General features: G+C 43.5%; 1 protein-coding gene across 3 annotated transcripts in view; it reads left to right on the forward strand.

Annotated features, from left to right (window-relative positions):
- The window catches only part of asic2 (acid-sensing (proton-gated) ion channel 2), a 582,019-nt gene that overhangs the window by 391,049 nt on the left and 173,592 nt on the right, over positions 1-17,378 (forward strand). Inside the window, exon 1 of one of the 3 annotated variants that reach the window (XM_033644497.2) lies at positions 13,825-16,301. The exons of the other annotated variants lie outside the window; for them this stretch is intronic. Coding sequence (XP_033500388.2) covers positions 15,609-16,301 — 693 coding nt within the window. The 5' untranslated portion in view covers positions 13,825-15,608. Of the gene's footprint in view, positions 1-13,824; positions 16,302-17,378 lie in introns of those variants that run through there. 3 annotated transcript variants of the gene reach the window in all.

The following is a 17,378-nucleotide window of genomic DNA, read 5'->3' on the forward strand; positions in this document are numbered from 1 at the left end:
ACATAGATATCTACACTATAAAAAAAGTCATTTAATTCAAACTTTAAATGAGCACAAAATCAATACACATTTATGAAACAATCTTTAACATAACCTTCTTTCACATGAAAACAGATCTTTAAAAGATAAGCAAAAAGCCTTTTTACTATATATGATACATCATAATTCCCTCTAATATCTGTTTTATAGTGCTGTGAAAACATCATAACATATTTCTCCTTCAGACAGCTGTAATTATTCAAGTTTCTCACCAAAAGCTACATTTTACAAGACTACATCCAAGACATCATGAGAACATTGTAATTTACCTTCACCTAATAACTATTTTTGCTTGAACGCTTCACAATGTAAATCATTGCAACCTCTGTGAGCTGTTGGTTGCGGCCTCCAGCTGCTTTGAGGTAATGATAACTAGCTCTCCTCCTGCTGATTTAACGTTCTTTCTCTCCACATCCACTCCTCTCAGTGGTGTTGTTGAGTGGGCACCAGAGAGCTTTTGTCGTTTTGACATGATTAAGATACAGCGTGTTTCAGGGTTCACGTGACGTCAGATGACTTGCCCATCTCCAGCAGGTAAAGTGTATGAGCTGGGGAGGGGGGGGGGGGGGGCTAGAAAAAAAAGGCCCCTCTATTATTTAGTAGGCTGTGTAGTTATGTTGTTGTGGCCTCATGTAATAGTTCAAAATAACAGTAGTAATAGTATTCGTAAAAAAAAAAAAAAAAAAGATAATTATTTTGACTTTTTTTCTTCTCCAATTTGTGGCGCCCCCTATGGATGACAGCACCTTTAGCATTCCCCTATACTGCCTATGCCATGGGTCGGCACTGTCTTTACCGCTTACAATTAATAGTATTATTAAAGGAGCTGTATGCGACATTTAGAGCACATCTGTGATACATATCTATGATTCAGAGTCTGAGTCAGGATTGTTTACACTCAACATGGAGGTTTCTGAGCCAGGGGCTAGCAACTAATGGTGCTAACAGCACAAACAGTGCTGACAGTGTTTTGGTGGGTGAGGGTGCTACCGTTTTGTGACTGTTGTCAGGACGGCATTATCAGCGGTAACCACAGTGAATGCAGTGCAGAGTGGTGGCGGTTAGCTAGCCAGTGGGATACACACATGGGAACGAACAGCGGAACTCTCGCAGAGGTAGAGTGACTTCATTCTGTGCTCAGGACGCCATTACCTCACTAGCCTGTATCATTACATAGCAAATTGTTGTAGTATAATAATGGTCCGAATCTCATATCCAGAACCTTCAAACAAAACTGAGACTCCACTTCCTTACTCACGCACGCTACGCTCATTAAAATGAGATTGGGAGGGGCTGACTCAATGAGAACGGCTGCACTTTGTCTTGGTTTAATCAAGACCATGTTTGATGATTAAATCATTAATTAAAACATGATTTACCTGACAAAGACCTGACATTTCATAACGCGGAAATTAAAAGCATTTTTTCCCCGTTTAAAGTTTTTTTGTGGAGTCAGACTGCGGCTAACGAGTAATTTGTATCAGATTCCATAAATCTGCTGATTAAGTTCGGCACATTTAGTTCACTCTACCCCTTAGCAAACCAGGACAAGCATGAACATGGATTCCAGAAGAAGAGCCTGTTTTTTTGCGAAGATTGGGGCGACAGCTTGAGGCAGAAGGTTCACGCCCAGTAGGAGGAAGAGGAGGCATATTTGGAGTAGCAGAAGAACAGCAGAGACCCTTTCTGTCCTGGGCATCTTCTCTCCTATCCGCACTCATACCACACAAATATTCTTGGTGTTAATTTAAATAGTGGTGATTCGAGGTGCAGCAGTGCAGCTTAGTGGCATTCATTAACCTCACATCCACTTCCTCAATCTCTGATCTCAGCTTGGTACAGATATCCCTGTGAGGAGAGATTCGGGCAGACTGATGAGGCAAACTTCTTGTGACCTCGCTGGCATTATCAGTCTCGTCAGCCCGCACAGGAGAGAGCTGTCTTCTCTTTTTGTCGTCTTCGTTATCAGCGAGGTTGGTGTTACAGATTATGCTGTGTTTGGGTGGAGGCAGGCAGAGGACGTGGCAGAGACCGAGGGGTGAATTTAATGCCAGCATTAACCGGTGCTTCTATTTTATCAGCAGATCCTAAAAGTGGTGAGGCAGTAGAGAGTGAAGGGAGGATCATTAGGGAGACTGATCCATGAGCTGATCATCAGCATGCTGACTCTAAGCCAGTGGTGTTGTGTCTTGGTGGTGCTGGGGCAGCTGTGTGTCAGCTGCATCATCTCAGGCCTGGCAGATGGGTGTCGCAGGCCAAAACAAAAATGGTCCATCAGTACTTCAACTCAAGCCAGCGGGGCGGGACTCAATTCGCTTTCACCTCTATTGATTTGGCTGAACATGAAGTGAATCTACTTTTCATTATCTGCAATGAGCTGCTAATCCTCAATTGTTTCACTCTAATTGTTGAGGAAAGAGACAACAATTTTGAGCTTGCAAGGTGAAAATTTTGATGATGTTTCATTACTTTTTTATTAGTATTCTCAGGAGATGTTTCTTAAATTATACCCTCAATACTCTTTTTGTATTTTAATCTAAAATTGACCCCTACTCTGCAAGTGGAGCTGCTGAGGTCAGCTACAGTACAGACTGAAGCAATATCCATTCACCTGCTCTTTTTAAAATAAGACATGAAATGAAAGTTTTCGTCCTACCTGGGGCTAAATTACAGCTCAGCTAAGTGTCGTGATCACAATTAAAAGTTCAGTTTTACCTGCAGAGTTCGTCTTTTTTTCCCCCTGTAATTTTCTGTAAGTTCCTGCCCAGGCAGAATTGACAGCCCTGCCATCTACAGGTAGCATGAACTCCAGAGTGTTTCCTTTTGTTCTGCACGTGAATCAGAGTATTTACATCTTTCCAATCAAAATGAGGACACAGGCGAATACAAAGGGAGGCTTCTGTAATATCTGATCTGCGACAGAGCTTTTTTGTGAATTTGTCATGTTCTCATTTTTAAAACTGCAGTGGCATCTTTTACAGATTGGTGACTCCAAACGGTGACAGAGATGACTGAGAAATCTCTCACAGTCAGTGAACACGGCACACTGAAAGCTCATGTTTATGGAAACGACTTTAAATTTGCTTTATAAGAAGATATTTATTCATCTCAAACTTCACAAAAAGAAAAATGGCTTATAGTTGTCTCTGGATGGATTCCTCAAGTTTTTGCAAAGACAGTTTGTGCTTTTTTTTTTAATTTACAACTTACTCAAAGTGCAATTGCATCCTCATTTTTTGCACAAAAAGCTGCACTAATCAATATTTTTATGTTGACAGTGGATTAAATGACAATGTTTAGTGTCTTTCAGCTATTTGTTTTGGTTTTGGTTTTTGGGCCACAAATTTGTTACTTGTTTCAGTCTTAAAACCCTATTCAAGCTCATTTTTAGCCCTAAACAACAGTTGTTTTCAGTGGAGAACCTTAACATGAATCAAGCCTCCACCTTCCCCAATTCTCACGCAGTCACAAGGACAACTAAACGGATGTGCAAACAATCACACTTATTTGCAGTTATATTGGTTTATTAATTAGACTTCAGGCAGCCAAGACCAACAAAACAAATTACCTTTATTAAGCCATCAAATCTAACCTGGACAAATAAAAGAAACCAAAATATATCCACTAACCACTAACTTGATAAAACAGGAGAAAGCATAGTTAACAAAATCGACAGCCCACCCCTGCTACCTCCAGCAGAACATAGGATACAATCGATCTGTGTATGCACTCGAGTGGCCAGTTGGGAGAGAAGGAAGATGCTTTTCCTTCTGCCTAGAGAGTTTTGGCTCTCCATGGACTGTCCGTCAACCAATCATCTGCAGGAGTTGGAAGTTGGTTCCACTAATGACCATCTCGTCATCTAAAACACCTACTTCATATACATGCATACACACACTGCACACATCAATACATTCTCACTCCAACCTTGGCACATATTGATGTTTTGGTCATGGACTTTCCATGTCCACATACGACGTGCAAGGTACCCTGGGGTGCGTTGGTTGTCGATGTTCTAGGACACCATGTCAAGTTCTCGTCTTTCAAGATACACTTCCTTCTTTCACAGGAAATGTAACGCTTACATACAGTCTCTTTTGAAATAAATGCACTATGTCGGTACATCACTTCCTTCAACAACAAACACACATGGTTTGGTTTAGGCAACGAGTGGAAGTGGTTAGGTTTAGGAAAAAAGAACAGGGTTTGGCTTTAGAATGTTACGAGACGTGAACACCGATCTCTCGTGTGAAAGTCTGCGCTTGTTGGACCCATCCACCACCACTCCCACCCACCCCACTTGGACATTTGCCACCTTAACTTTCGTCCTTGTCACATATTGAAGAACGACTCATATGATTTGGGGTCGATTTGCAGCCTTGCGGACCATTTATTGAAGACACAACCGCAACAAAGAGACAGCACCATAGAACAGTTCACCAAACATTCTTATACTCCTCTTAACTTTCCATGTGTTTGTATGTGTGTGGTTGCGATTTCCTGCCGTTTCCAGAGCTTGCCCTTCTTTTACCTTTATACTTGGCATTCTACCATAACTTGTTCTGCCACGCAATGTTTGTTTCACTCTGCTTGTCAATCTGTTCCATTCAAGGTTGATCAATCTAAGTGAGCATGTTTTGCTTGTAACTTGACCTTTAGGGTCAAATATTTCTTGGCCTTTTCACCATCATGCCTGCCGCGTTCCCCCGTGACGCTGCCGAGTGCCGTTAAACTATAACGCCAACCGGCCACATATCATGCCGATGTTAAAGGACGCCTTTTTATGTTAGTTTCTGAGGCTGGAAGTCACTGCCCAAGCACCAGATTCCAACATCTTCGGAGTGAGACTGTGTTCCACATGCACACACTGACAAAAACAACAGCTGCATCACAAATACGACGAAACTCGTTGCAGTTAGCAACCAGCTAATCAAGCTAAGTTAAGACCAATTTGTAGCTAAAAAGAGTGTTAAATTTGTCTGGTGGACTGAAATACAATTTGAACATATCAGCCATAGCAGCTATAGGATAACAGTATGCCAGTGTTGTGTGTTCAGCTTGTTCCACTGCACCCAAGTGGCCTAAAAACTGCAGTAATTAATACTGCTTTAAAGGTACCCTTTGGAGTTTCTAAACAGTAACTGGGGCTATAAAGCAACCTCTTTCTTTCACCAGAGATCAGCAATTCTACAGCTGGGTAAGATGTAAACAATGTGGGTTTGAAAGCACTCATAGTAAATCATGAAGAGGGAAATGCATTGAACACTTGTTACACAAGAACACACACACTGTTTGGTGTGTCTGACCTAGTGAGATTTCCGTTGTGACTTTTTACGTTAAAGTGATCGGGGTGCTTATCCAGACACAAATGAGCTCCTCAGCGTAACATGTTATCATCAGTGACAGTGACTCCAAGATGATCGAGGAGCCCCAGCAGAACCTCCTCTGCCTCATCACAAAGGAAGCCATATCTAGATTATTCTATGAACCCTGACAACAACTATTAGATATAATGAGTGGCTACCACAGGGCTATCAATCTCTTGGCTTAATCAGCGGCTCCCCAGGGATTTATCTTTTCTGTTCATTTGAAAACCAATAAGTTCAAGGAGAAGGCGGAAGGTGAAGCTGCCCTCCCAATGTAAGCAGTCAGATTAGAAAACTAATAAAGTATAGAGAAAGCTATTGATTGCTTTGCCTGCCATCACTGTCATTTAAATCAAACTGGGGTTTTGATGAATGGAAGCTCGCCACAAGATACACTGTTTTTATTCGCCTCCCTTGTGTTTTATCTACTTGCCAGTGTCACGGCCTCACCTGTGCTTTCACAGACAAGGCTGGCATGAATCATCTACGACTGTCACCTTCCTCGCGCCGGACTCAAGTGTCACAGAGCCACCGTTGGGCCATTAAGCATTATTCATGCGGCATTCTGCGATAAACATTCAAGGCCTCATTAACATGAATCTATGAAAGTTTAATTGTGGTTTATATTTACAGGCCGCTCTCTCATGCCCAGTTTATCACTTCGTGTCTTCTGATCTAAGACAATGTTGTTGACGAAAGCACACCGGAATATTTCATAGGAAATGCATGCCATGGCGTCGCAGCCATGGAGTGCAGTGTAATTGTATCCGACGCTTGGGTTGGCTATATCCCTAATTAATCAGTGATTTCCCTTATGTTTTAGAATTGCAAATTAGATATGTTGAGCCTTTGAGCTGTTCTTTACACTGACTGCATAGCTGGACTGAGAAACCCCCTTTATGGCTCCAAGCTAATTATTCAGCCTGTGGATCCAGGCTCTGGAAGGCTGCCTCTGACTTTAGCTGTAGGCTGTGTGTATTTGTGTGTGTGTGTGTGTGTGTGTGTGTGAAGAATACAGTAGGTGTTAGAGGAAAAAAAAGTGTGCATGCATGCATTTGACATTTCCATACTGTGTCCCTGTTCTTTGTATTTTTGTATTTTGACCAGTTATTCATTATAGACGGATGTGTTTTACTCTTTCAACATTGTCACAGTCCTCGTTCTGCTGTTTAGGAACAATGTTTCTCTTTCTGTGTGCGCATAATGTGCCTGCGTGTGTGCACATGCCTTTTTGGGGTTTCTATGCTAATTTGTTTTGGCAGTGTGAAAGGTTTCTTTAGGTTTATGTGTGGGCTTCATAGCTCCTGAGTTAAAAATGTCTTTTCATCACACATTCAAGGATGAGATCACAGGGCTGTCGGTGTTGCCAAACATCCGGCCAAACAATGAGAAACAACGTGTGCTCAAGTCAAAATAATCTGAAGCCCACACACTTGGTTGATCTTGCGGCAAATTAGTCTCGTGTCTCGTTGTGTGTTTCAAAGCTGTTTTATAATAATTTGTGTAGCCTCAACGATGCATGGCGAAAATTATCTGATGTTTTGCTAACGATTCGCAGCTGCCAAACATTTCAGACAAACTACAAAAAAATTAGCTATATTCTGGGTTTGAATATTTGTTTTCTGTTTTACTCTACCTCATAGCAGGTTCAGGGAGTTCAATTAAAAAATGAAAAAAAAAAAAAGACATTAAAAAAATCCTTTCTAATCACACAGGGAGAAAATGCTCTACTCTGTAATTAGCAGGAGGCTGATGAATGTTGATGAGTCGAGATGAGCAGATTGTAATTTTCTTGGCCGATTCTAATTTTTTAAAGGTCTGACCTGCTGATTCCGAGTGTATTGAATTTCTTTCTCTCTAACTTTTTGTAACTTCGCTTTGAAGGAAAATTCAACTTTATGTTAATAATAAAACATTGACTTTTAAATAACTTTTTTATTTCTCCCAAAGTGCACAGAGCTACAGGTACATCTCTTACTCTCACTCACTCAAACAAATCTCAAAATAAAGTGCTCCAGGTAACTGCAGAGAGATTTTTTTTTTTTTTGGTACAACTAAAATCTGAAAATGAATTGCATTACATCCCACAGTATCTGACATGTTTTACTTTCCCAAAAAGAAAACAGGTGAAACGAGATGTCGCATCTCAAGGGGTTTATCCCGTTAATAAAGAAATTTCAAACTAATAACAACACACCTAATGTCATTCACTTACATCAAATATTAAGAAAAACAAGCGTAAACCTCAGTCAAGCGTTAAAGAGATGGAGGGAGCTCCATGACCAAAGAGGCTTCAAAATCGATGTCCAGCTAGCTTTCTTTCTCATGGATCAGTAAGTAACACGGCTAAATGTTAGCTAGCCGAGAGAGGACTGCACTGTACTGGGTGCTAGTTAACTCCTAGCTGGCCAGCATTGCAAATCGCCGAACCAGGGACCGGGTAGCGAGTGTTGGTCGACTGACATCCTTGTTGCCATTCTCCCTATCTCTGATCCCCACGGTCAATTTGGTCGTTGCAACAGTGCGAGCAACACCGCTGACGCTAGGTGGTGCCAAGCTAAAAAAAACAAAAAAAAACCGAATCCTATCTGTTGTCTCTTTAAAGTCCAACTAAAAATCAAGTGCTGTATTTCTCCTCTTCCAAATGTAAACAGGTGCAACGTAGAAACAGAGGTATATAACAGTCCACAGGTACCCGCCAAGCAGTGGCGTAAGGAAGTTACAGTGGACCCCAGTGCACACTATTATGACAAACCCCATGCTATCGTGTATATCTTGACATGACATGAATAGAGAATTTACATTTGACAACATCAACATACATATCACCCAGCAATAATTGTTACATATCTTACAAAAATATCGAAGAAAGACATTAATCTTTTAATTATATTGTTTTTATCGTTTATTTAAAGATTTTATAACATATATAGAAAAAAAGCATTTTTTTTTTTAGATAGCTACCGACTATTTTAAAAAATTAAAGGAAAAAAGAAAATCATAACGCAGATGAGTTTGCCTTTTTGGAGACATGCTGTATATAGCAAAAGGCACCATTTTCAATAATGTACTTCTTCTTTATCATTTATCTTTAAACATAGGTTTATTTCCCCAGTGCAATTGCACCGGCTGCACTGTCTTTATTTACGCTGCCGAGCAACCCACACAGAAGTTGTGTAGTGGCTAAAAATATATTTTTTTAAGAGAAACTCTCAAGTACAAGCACAGGTAAAAACGAATTAATTGTAACCAAGCAGCAGGTGAGAGCAAAAACACCTCATGGCATCAAACACAACAGCCAGTGAAACAGACTTTTCCTCAGCTAGATTTGTGAATAAAGAACAACAAATCCAGCACCTATGGAAAATAATCTTCTGCAAAGGCACAAGTCCAAAGGCAATTAAATGTCAGCATGGTGAGCAGCAACACACTGTAGTTGGTGATTGATTCTGCCAAATATGCGACACTTATTTGTGATTTGAATTCATGTTTCTACATGTACATGTACAAGTATAGGCACTTTAAAGTGAGTGACTGTGTAGCCTGTGTGTCGGGTCATGGGACTTACATCATCGGGTCAGGGCAGGTCTGGATTTTACTTGAAGATAATTGAGGGTAACAGGTTGGTTCTGGTCCTAAGCTTTGCAGGTATGAGACTGCAAAACTGGATCCGTTCAGGACTCTATAACAAGGCACCTTTAGGTTGTCAACATGTGGATAGGCCTAATATAATCACAATCATGCAAATAATGGCAAGGTTTTTCACAATCAGAAGCATCTCTGCCTTCTTGCCAGATACTCAGTTTCTTCTCTCTTCTAAGCCAACCTAAACAAGCACTCACTGTCAATGCTTGTACACTGGACTCAAAGGTCACTGATCCTCCATTAGGTCCTGCATTTTCATTTCTGCTGATGGGCAATGCAGACAGGTAGGGGTCCAAAGGTACAGGTACTACGGATGCTTCTGCAACAGACTCCTCAGCAGCTCCTTTCTGATGTTGCCGGACCTTCTCTGAACCGTCTCCAATGATGTATTTTTTGCCCTGCCCACACCATGGTCTGTGTCTGCTCTTATCTCAAAAACCTGTTTAAGCGCAGTGCTATCTGGAATGACGTCTGCAGCTGTTGCTATCAAAGAGCTGATTTCTTTTGTGAGTCCCTTGAATGGTGCAATGAGGCTCAACACATTATAAGTGATCCCTAGCTGATACGGTTGCATGTGGCTGGCAGCTTATGCTCTGCAGCGTATGTCCCCAGAGCAGGGCTCTGCTCTGTCAGTGATTCCAGCAGTCGATGCTGTTCCATCTAGTAGGGACATTTAGCTGCAATTGGTTCTTAGGCCGACCCAACTGTGTGTGGATGCCGTGAAGCCGCAGGAGGGCAAGTGTTCAAATGCCGGACAATCTTCCTTCCAGTCGCCCACATCAATGATGCTTTGTTAGGACAGCAGATCCTCATTCACTGCCAACTGCAGTGTGTGTGCCATGCTAGGCAAACTTGCCAATTTGCCCTCATCCATTGCTTTGGTCGTATCTCCAGTGTATTCTCGCAACACTACATGAACCCTGGTCTTGTTTATGTGACACTGTTGCAACATTGTGTCCAATGTGGCTGTTAGATTGGTAGGTTTCCTGACAGTTTAGAGGGACTTGGTGTTGCTGGAATTCCTAGTCCACCTACTGTGCAGTCAGGCTGAACACTGACAGCAAGCTTGCGTTAAATGTCCAAATATTAGTTGTAAAACTGATAGTGCTTTGGAATCAGCTTGTAGCAGGCTGTGTGTGAGGCATGACACAAGATTAAATCATTCTGATAATGGGAAGTATTGTAATATACTCTGCACTGTGTATCTTGATTGTCCTCGTAAAGGCTTTGGTCTTTTCATTGCCGATACCAATGAAAGATTACAGAGGCTGCTTGCTTTTGACTGGCTCTGTGTTTTCACTAGCTCTAGTTTTGCATTTGCATTGCATTGGCTTTTGTAATTGAGCATGTTCAGCTGGGTGATGGTGTTTTAAGTCTGTAATTAAGTTTATGCTCTGAACGTTCGTGGTTGTTCCTCTGCAGTTGTATTTATACCTTAAAGTCCCAAATGCCCAAATTGCGAAGTTTGTCTCTTCTTCAATGACAGTAAAGAACTTCCACACTGAGGACATGTTTTAGTGTGTGTGGCTGTAGTCCGTTACTGTCTGTCCTGCTGTCCATGTGACATGAAAGTGTGTAAGTTTGACCTGCACAGAATCGTCCATATTTGAGGCTGGCTGACATCAGTCATGGCCAATCAAGCAGAAAGTCACCTTATTCCATACACCAGCTGTTCATCAGTGCATCCCTCCTGATGAGTAAAACCTTCAGTTTTATTAAACAATGCATCAAAGCACTGAGTGAACAGGAGCACTTAAGCTTAGTTGGCTTGGAACTCTGTTTACTTGTATTGATGAGGCTTATTTAACTTAACTGTGTTGGACAGAGATGCTTCATTGGCTGACGTGATATTGGCAAACCAACTATGAACTAAAGCTGCACCATTAAAGCGAAGAAAAATGGTAGCAAAAGTGGGTTTAAATGAGAAACAAGGTAAGACGATATCGTCCTTGCACAGACTGCTTAAGAGTTGATGTTGTGTGGGTGTTTGATGTGTTTACACAGAGCCACTAAGGACACGCTGTGAGATTGAAAAACTCCTCTAATCCAAGTTTCATGGGAGATAAAATATGAGCAATTGTAACATTCAACATATTGGTGGCAGTTATTTTTTCATTTTTACTTTGCTGGCTTTCCTCTCTGTAATCTCCCTGTATTTCTTCATTTGTTTAGTTTGAAGGTACTGTATCTTATGTGGTGGGCTTGGGTGATTTCTCTACATCTTTCTCTTGGAAAAATAGTAAGTGCTTGGCAGTTAGAGCAACATCAACAGTAGAGGTTTGGTCTGTCTGGTATTATTTTGCTCTCAGATCTGGAAAAATGGCTCCACAGTATGAATGTGTGTGCATAATGTAGGAAAACTATACATAAAACAATATTATTAACACCTGACTGTAAATTAGAGACATCAAAAATAGAACTTTTTTGCAGCCTAGTTGCCACAAGACAATGTTGGCATTGTTATGTTTCTGCAAAGCATGGATACAGTATATTGGCATTTTTCATATGTATCATACTAATGTGTCTAAAGCCATGTAGTACATGAGCTGACTTTGTTGATGATGGATGGTGTGACACCTAGGTTTGATGCCTGTCAAGCTGCAGACCTCTTCTCAAGATCTACAACAACAAAAACGGTTGTGTTTTAGCTACCCATCGCAGCAGCCTTTTAGCTAGCAGACGTGGGTGTTTGTAACTGAGCCGTCGCTGTTTGTTTGTTTTTTGTTTGTTTGCTTCTTGACATAAACACAGAATAAACAAACAAACAAAAACATGATATGGATCCCTTAAATACAGTTGTCACCAATGTTATTCAAAATCAACTTGTCAAGGCTACCTCGTGGGCAAACTGTATGGCAACACTGTTTAAGTCAGCCGCTAGTATCAGCCTTGTTAACTGATAGATTAGGCTGTACTCAAAGTTCATCCATACATTTTCGTAACCGCTTACTCTCTTGAGGGTTGCGGAGGGGCTGGGGCCTATCCCAGCTGACACTGGGCGAGAGGCAGGATGTGACCTGTACAGGGTGTATCCTGCCTCTCGCCCAGTGTCAGCTTCACGGCATCCACACACAGTTGGGTCGGCCCAACACATAAGCCCTTTTTAGACAGGAATTGTGCAAATTTGCAGGAAGCCCAATCAGTCTTTTTCCAGCATTGGCAGTATAAAAACAAAATCGGGGAGTTTCGGGGCAATGGGGGGCATGAGCAAGTAACAAAACATGTAGCTCAGCGTGTGACGTAAACAGTGATGTGGGAGGGAAGCCGCAGCTGGTCAGTCCTTCGGTGATTCTCTCGTAAGTCGGCCCGTTCTTCACCGTTCCCGTCATCTGACGGTTAATGGCCTCTTCGTTTGCGAGGGCAAGGAGGGTGCGCAATTCCTTGTCTGCCCAGTTGCTCATCTTTACAGTGTCTGTCAGGTTTGCGTTTCCCTCTTGCTACTAGCTGCTTGCTAATTCCTGCTATCAGCTGTTTCCTGTTTATCCACCGCCAGTGGGTCGCACGTGCGGAGTCATCAACAGCTCCTTCAACAAGTCTTCAACAGCCCCTCCCATGGCGGAAGGCCACTTCGGTCTGTTTAAACTTAAAGGGTTCCGCCAATATGACTACCCTACGAGGCAGAAAGTTGGGCACCTCAGATCAACTCACCAATCTGGCTCTGTGTGTCTTAACACTTGCAGCTTGCCGGCAAAACGGCCCAACATTCGCAGAAAATCTGGCAGTGTAAAAGGGGATATAGAGACAGACAACCATTCACACTCACATTCTCACATTCACACCTAAGGGCAATTTAGAGTCACCAATTAACCTATCCCCAACCTGCATGTCTTTGGACTGTGGGAGGAAGCCGGAGTACCTGGAGAGGTAATGGCAAACAGTGTATCAGGTAAAATAGCTATTCCAGCATTGGCTACAACTGCCTACACGGCTAAACCCAAAAAAAGGAAGACAGAATTCGGTTCCCTGAAGCCCCGGAGGGAGGGGAAGGGGGAGGTGGGGCCAGGCCCGGCCGGAGGGCGCAGGGATCGGCTGTGGGGGCGGATCCGAGGGCTCTTTGCGGAGAGCGAGAGCCGAGCCTCGGGAGTATGTGCCGGTCCGCGAGTGAGGGATGGGGAGGGCTGCTGTGCGGAGAGGGAGAGCCGAGGCTCGGGAGTATGTGCAGAGCCGCGAGGGAGGGATGGGATGGGGAGAGGGGGAGAGCCGAGGCTCCCAGAGAGGGAGAAATAGAACCAATTAGGATAAAATACACGGGTGCTCGTCTGGTAGGAGGGGCTCAGGGCGGAGACGAACGAAACAACTCAGATGAGACTCAAAAATCAACCGTTTTCAGGCTTTCTACCTACTGCAGCTTTAACATGATAAAATTCCATTAAAGAAAACTAAAATGTCTGGTTTTGTTTTGTGTGTCGCGTTATCAAATGAATCCAATTTGACAAAAAAATGTATTCAAATTTTATTCAAATTTACTCAAATTTTAAATTTATTTTTGAAACAAAGTGCCTTAACTTAAACTTAAAACTTTAAATGCTTTAACGTAGTTGTTAAAAACTAAATTTTTATAAATTAAAACAAGTATTGAAAAAGGATTTAATACATTTGTGATGAACTATCAAACACCTTAATTGTCCTTAATATCTATTTTATTCTCCCTTTTATTCTCATACACTGTCAAACAAAAAAAAAATATTGAAAAAAAAAATATTAAAATGCAGTCAAATTGGCTCAAAGTACAGTGGAGCGCTCATGTCGAGCAGCTTTCCTCAGCTGCACACAAACCTTGACATGCATGCACCCAGCAGTCGCTCATTGCGCCGTAGCTGTGTCTCAGCAGCAGCAGCAGACAAACAGAGGGGGGCGAAGGACAGCGCGAGTTAGCACAGAGAGAGACAGGCGCTCTCATCAGTGACGAGCTCACCGGCTGCGTGGACAGAGCTGTGGCGCAGGAGGAGGAAGAGGAGGAGAAGGAGGAGAGGTGCAACGGGAGGACAAGCTGCCTGAAAACGGGAGCAAAAAAAAAAAAAAAGAGGAGCAAAGCGCGAGAGACAACGAGAGGGAGTGTGGAGAGAGAGATCAGTGAGGAGAAGTCAGTCGGAGCAAGGGAGAGGAAGCAGGCTGGATGAAGCTGACAAGGACACAGAGGGAGAAAAGTGTACACAGGAGCCTTCCCTGACGACGCGGAGAAGTGAGGGAGTGCGTGCGCAAAGTGGAAAAGAAGAAGACGAGGAGGAGGAGGAAGAGGAGGAGGAGGAGGAGGAGAGGAATCCTGACAGGAGGTCGAGCTTACGGGGCTTGACTGACACGGGAGCGAAGCGGAGGAGGAGGAGCGTGAGGGCAAGTTGATGGATTTGATTTGGGGAGAGTATTTTTAGAAGGAGGAGCGCAGACATGAGAGGAATATTGAGATTAGAGATGCTGTCTTTGAGTGGGGCTGAAAGAACTAGGGAGGGAAGAGAAGAAGAAGAAGAGAGAGTGAGAGGAGACAGAAAAAGGGGGAGAGATGTTGAGATCAGAGTGTGACAGAACAGATTATCTCTGGTCTGGTTTCCCGCAGGAAACCGCTGTGAGTGTATGTCCGTGTGCGCGCATGAGTGCGTCCCTCTCCATGTGAAAGTGTGTTGTAGCATGTTTCTCACTGTGACTGTGGCGCTGAAGAGCGGGTCCGCTTACAGGATGGAGCTACCCAGTGGTTACCCGCAGGACTTAAAAACACTGGTTAAAGCCAAGTGGGGGCAAGAGACAAGGAACAGATCAGTGACATCACGAGGAAGTCAAGGCATCTGAAGTGAGACCGCAAAGTGGGACAGAAAACAAATGAGCGCGGGAGACTTTTGTGAATTCAATTAAAGCTCGTACTTAATAGTGACAAGGAACTGATTGCCGCCTCTGGCTCTTGAACGCCTCCGCAAGCCAGCGAAGCCAAAAACATACACAGACATACACACACACACACACACACGTAACTCAGAGGAAGAGAAACCACAGCGCTGGAACAAGGCAAGCTCTCCTCTAACAGACTGCACCACACCAACCAATTCCCTCTGCTGTCTTCTCATTATTTTAATTACCTTCCCTTCTTTCATTTGTTTTTTTTTTTGTCCTCTCTGCTTAGCCCTTGGTATTTTGTATTCCATCCTCCTCTCTCCCTCTCCCTTCCCCTCCCTCTTCCTCTTGCCTTCGCTCTCTCTCTGTCTCATCGTCTCTTGTTCACTGTCACACTAACTGCGGTGGATGCTGGAGTCACTCATGTAGAAGCCACCTTGCTTGGAGCACATTTGCCAAGCTGATTTTTTTTTCATTCTTCCCCTGCTGAGTTGGATGATTGGAGCACTCTCTAATCGAGAGACCAGGAGAGATGACCAACAAGTTGCTGCTGCTGAGGTAATCACAGCTCCGCCAGGAGAAGACGACTTCAAAACACATTGATTTCCTCCGGGGGAACTTGTGGGTGCGTCTGCATATAGTGTGTTTACGGTGCAAGACTGCATGGGCCATTAGTATTTGTAAGGCCAAACACATATCCAGGTGTGGATTACAGTAGTGGATTTATCCTGGAGCTACATGTGGGCCCCAGCCCCTGAGGCCTGGCTGGGAAATGAAGCCTTTCCCACGGCTGTAGGAGCGCTGTGGGCAGCTATGGCCCTGGAGGGGCGCTGTCTCCGGCGGGGATCCCCGGCAATGATCAGAAAGGGTCGTCAGCGGCGTCCTACAAAGCCAACTCTGGCTCGGGTAACTTCCACTCTGCTATCAAGGACACGCCTGCATGGCCTGAGGCATGTTTGCGTCCCTGGTGGCTCTGTGGGCCGCAGGGCCTTCTGGCTACTGGCCCTTTGCACCTCCCTGGGGCTGCTTTTATCCTGGTCCTCCAACCGCCTACTGCACTGGCTTTCTTTCCCCACATACACACGTGTCCACACAGAGTGGGCCAAAGAACTGGCCTTCCCCGCAGTCACTATTTGCAACAACAACCCTATCCGTCTCTACAAGCTCACCAAGAGCGACCTGTATTTCGCCGGCCACTGGTTGGGCCTGCTACTGGCTAACCGGACGATGAGGCCCATGGTTCTGGACTTGCTTCAAGAGGACCGTCGGGCCTGGTTCAGGAAGCTGTCGGACTTCAGGCTCTTTCTGCCACCCAGAAACTTTGAGGGAACCAACCTGGAGTTTATGGACAGACTGAGCCACCAACTGGATGACATGCTCCTCTCATGCAAATACAAAGGAGAGCCATGCGGCGCTCACAACTTCTCCTCTGTAAGTCCAACTTTCTGTTTTTCTTTCTGCCAACTCTGCATCAAAACCACTTCTCTTGTACTTTCATGTCTTTACACGTTGTCTTAACTGTCAGGTATCCCGGTCTAAACATCAACTGCAGTGTAAAAGTTGCAAATCTATTACATCATGCTGAAACAACATATTGCTCCATTTCATTATCATTTAGGTGGGTATTCTCTTGTGTTGTACCTGCTTTAATGGCTAAGTTAAAGGGCTGTAAAAACACTTGTAAAAACACATTATACAAGCTGTCGTAACTTCCTGTTATAGCTGACTGTTAAAGCTTTCTCAGACAAGATTAGCAAATGCGCCGGGCATTTATTAAATCACCACCAGAGCTCTCGTTAAATGAGTGCTTGTGCAGCAAAAATAACAAATGAATTGGGCATTTGCAGAGTAAAATATAAAATATATAAATATATGGAAACTTGCATGAACAGTTGCTGTGGTCATGTAGTAGGATGGTTGGAATGGGTTATGTATGAGCTTGTGGCTAGGAATAGCTCCATGTACAAACCCAGCATATCAAAAAGTTTCTTTCACAGTACTGTGCAGCCCCCTCAGAGGACTTAACTGCCTCTGTGTCTGGTGGCTCTCATATCTATCTTCTTTTCTGTGTGGGTGGTTGTGGGTTTGGGGATTTGTGTGCCCGCTCTTCCTTGTACACTCCCTTAGCTCGACTGAACCAGATGTTTTCTCTGCGGTAATGCAGAAGCTCAAACTGTCTTTGAAAGTTTTCTTTTTTGTCATTTCATTTGTGTTCTTTTTTATCTTGGCACTGTGGCCTCAGAGTCAGTGACTGTCTGCAGCAGAAATGAGACGCGGCAGATAAATACCTGCGTGCGAATGATGTGCACTGTGGCTGGCGGGTCGCTTGTTAAAAGTTCTGTATGTTTTGCTGCTGTGGAGTTTGTTAACCGTTTCCTCACACTTTAAAGTTAAAAGATCAGGGCTGGGTATCATTAAAAAAACATTGAGACACCCCTACCAGTACCAGTAACTCAACTTCGATACAGTTTCCTGAACGATACTTTTTTTGATACCAATTTTCTAAAA

This window comes from Epinephelus lanceolatus, chromosome 18 (genome assembly GCF_041903045.1).
Source record: "Epinephelus lanceolatus isolate andai-2023 chromosome 18, ASM4190304v1, whole genome shotgun sequence".
In the NCBI taxonomy this organism is placed as follows: Eukaryota; Metazoa; Chordata; class Actinopteri; order Perciformes; family Serranidae; genus Epinephelus; species Epinephelus lanceolatus.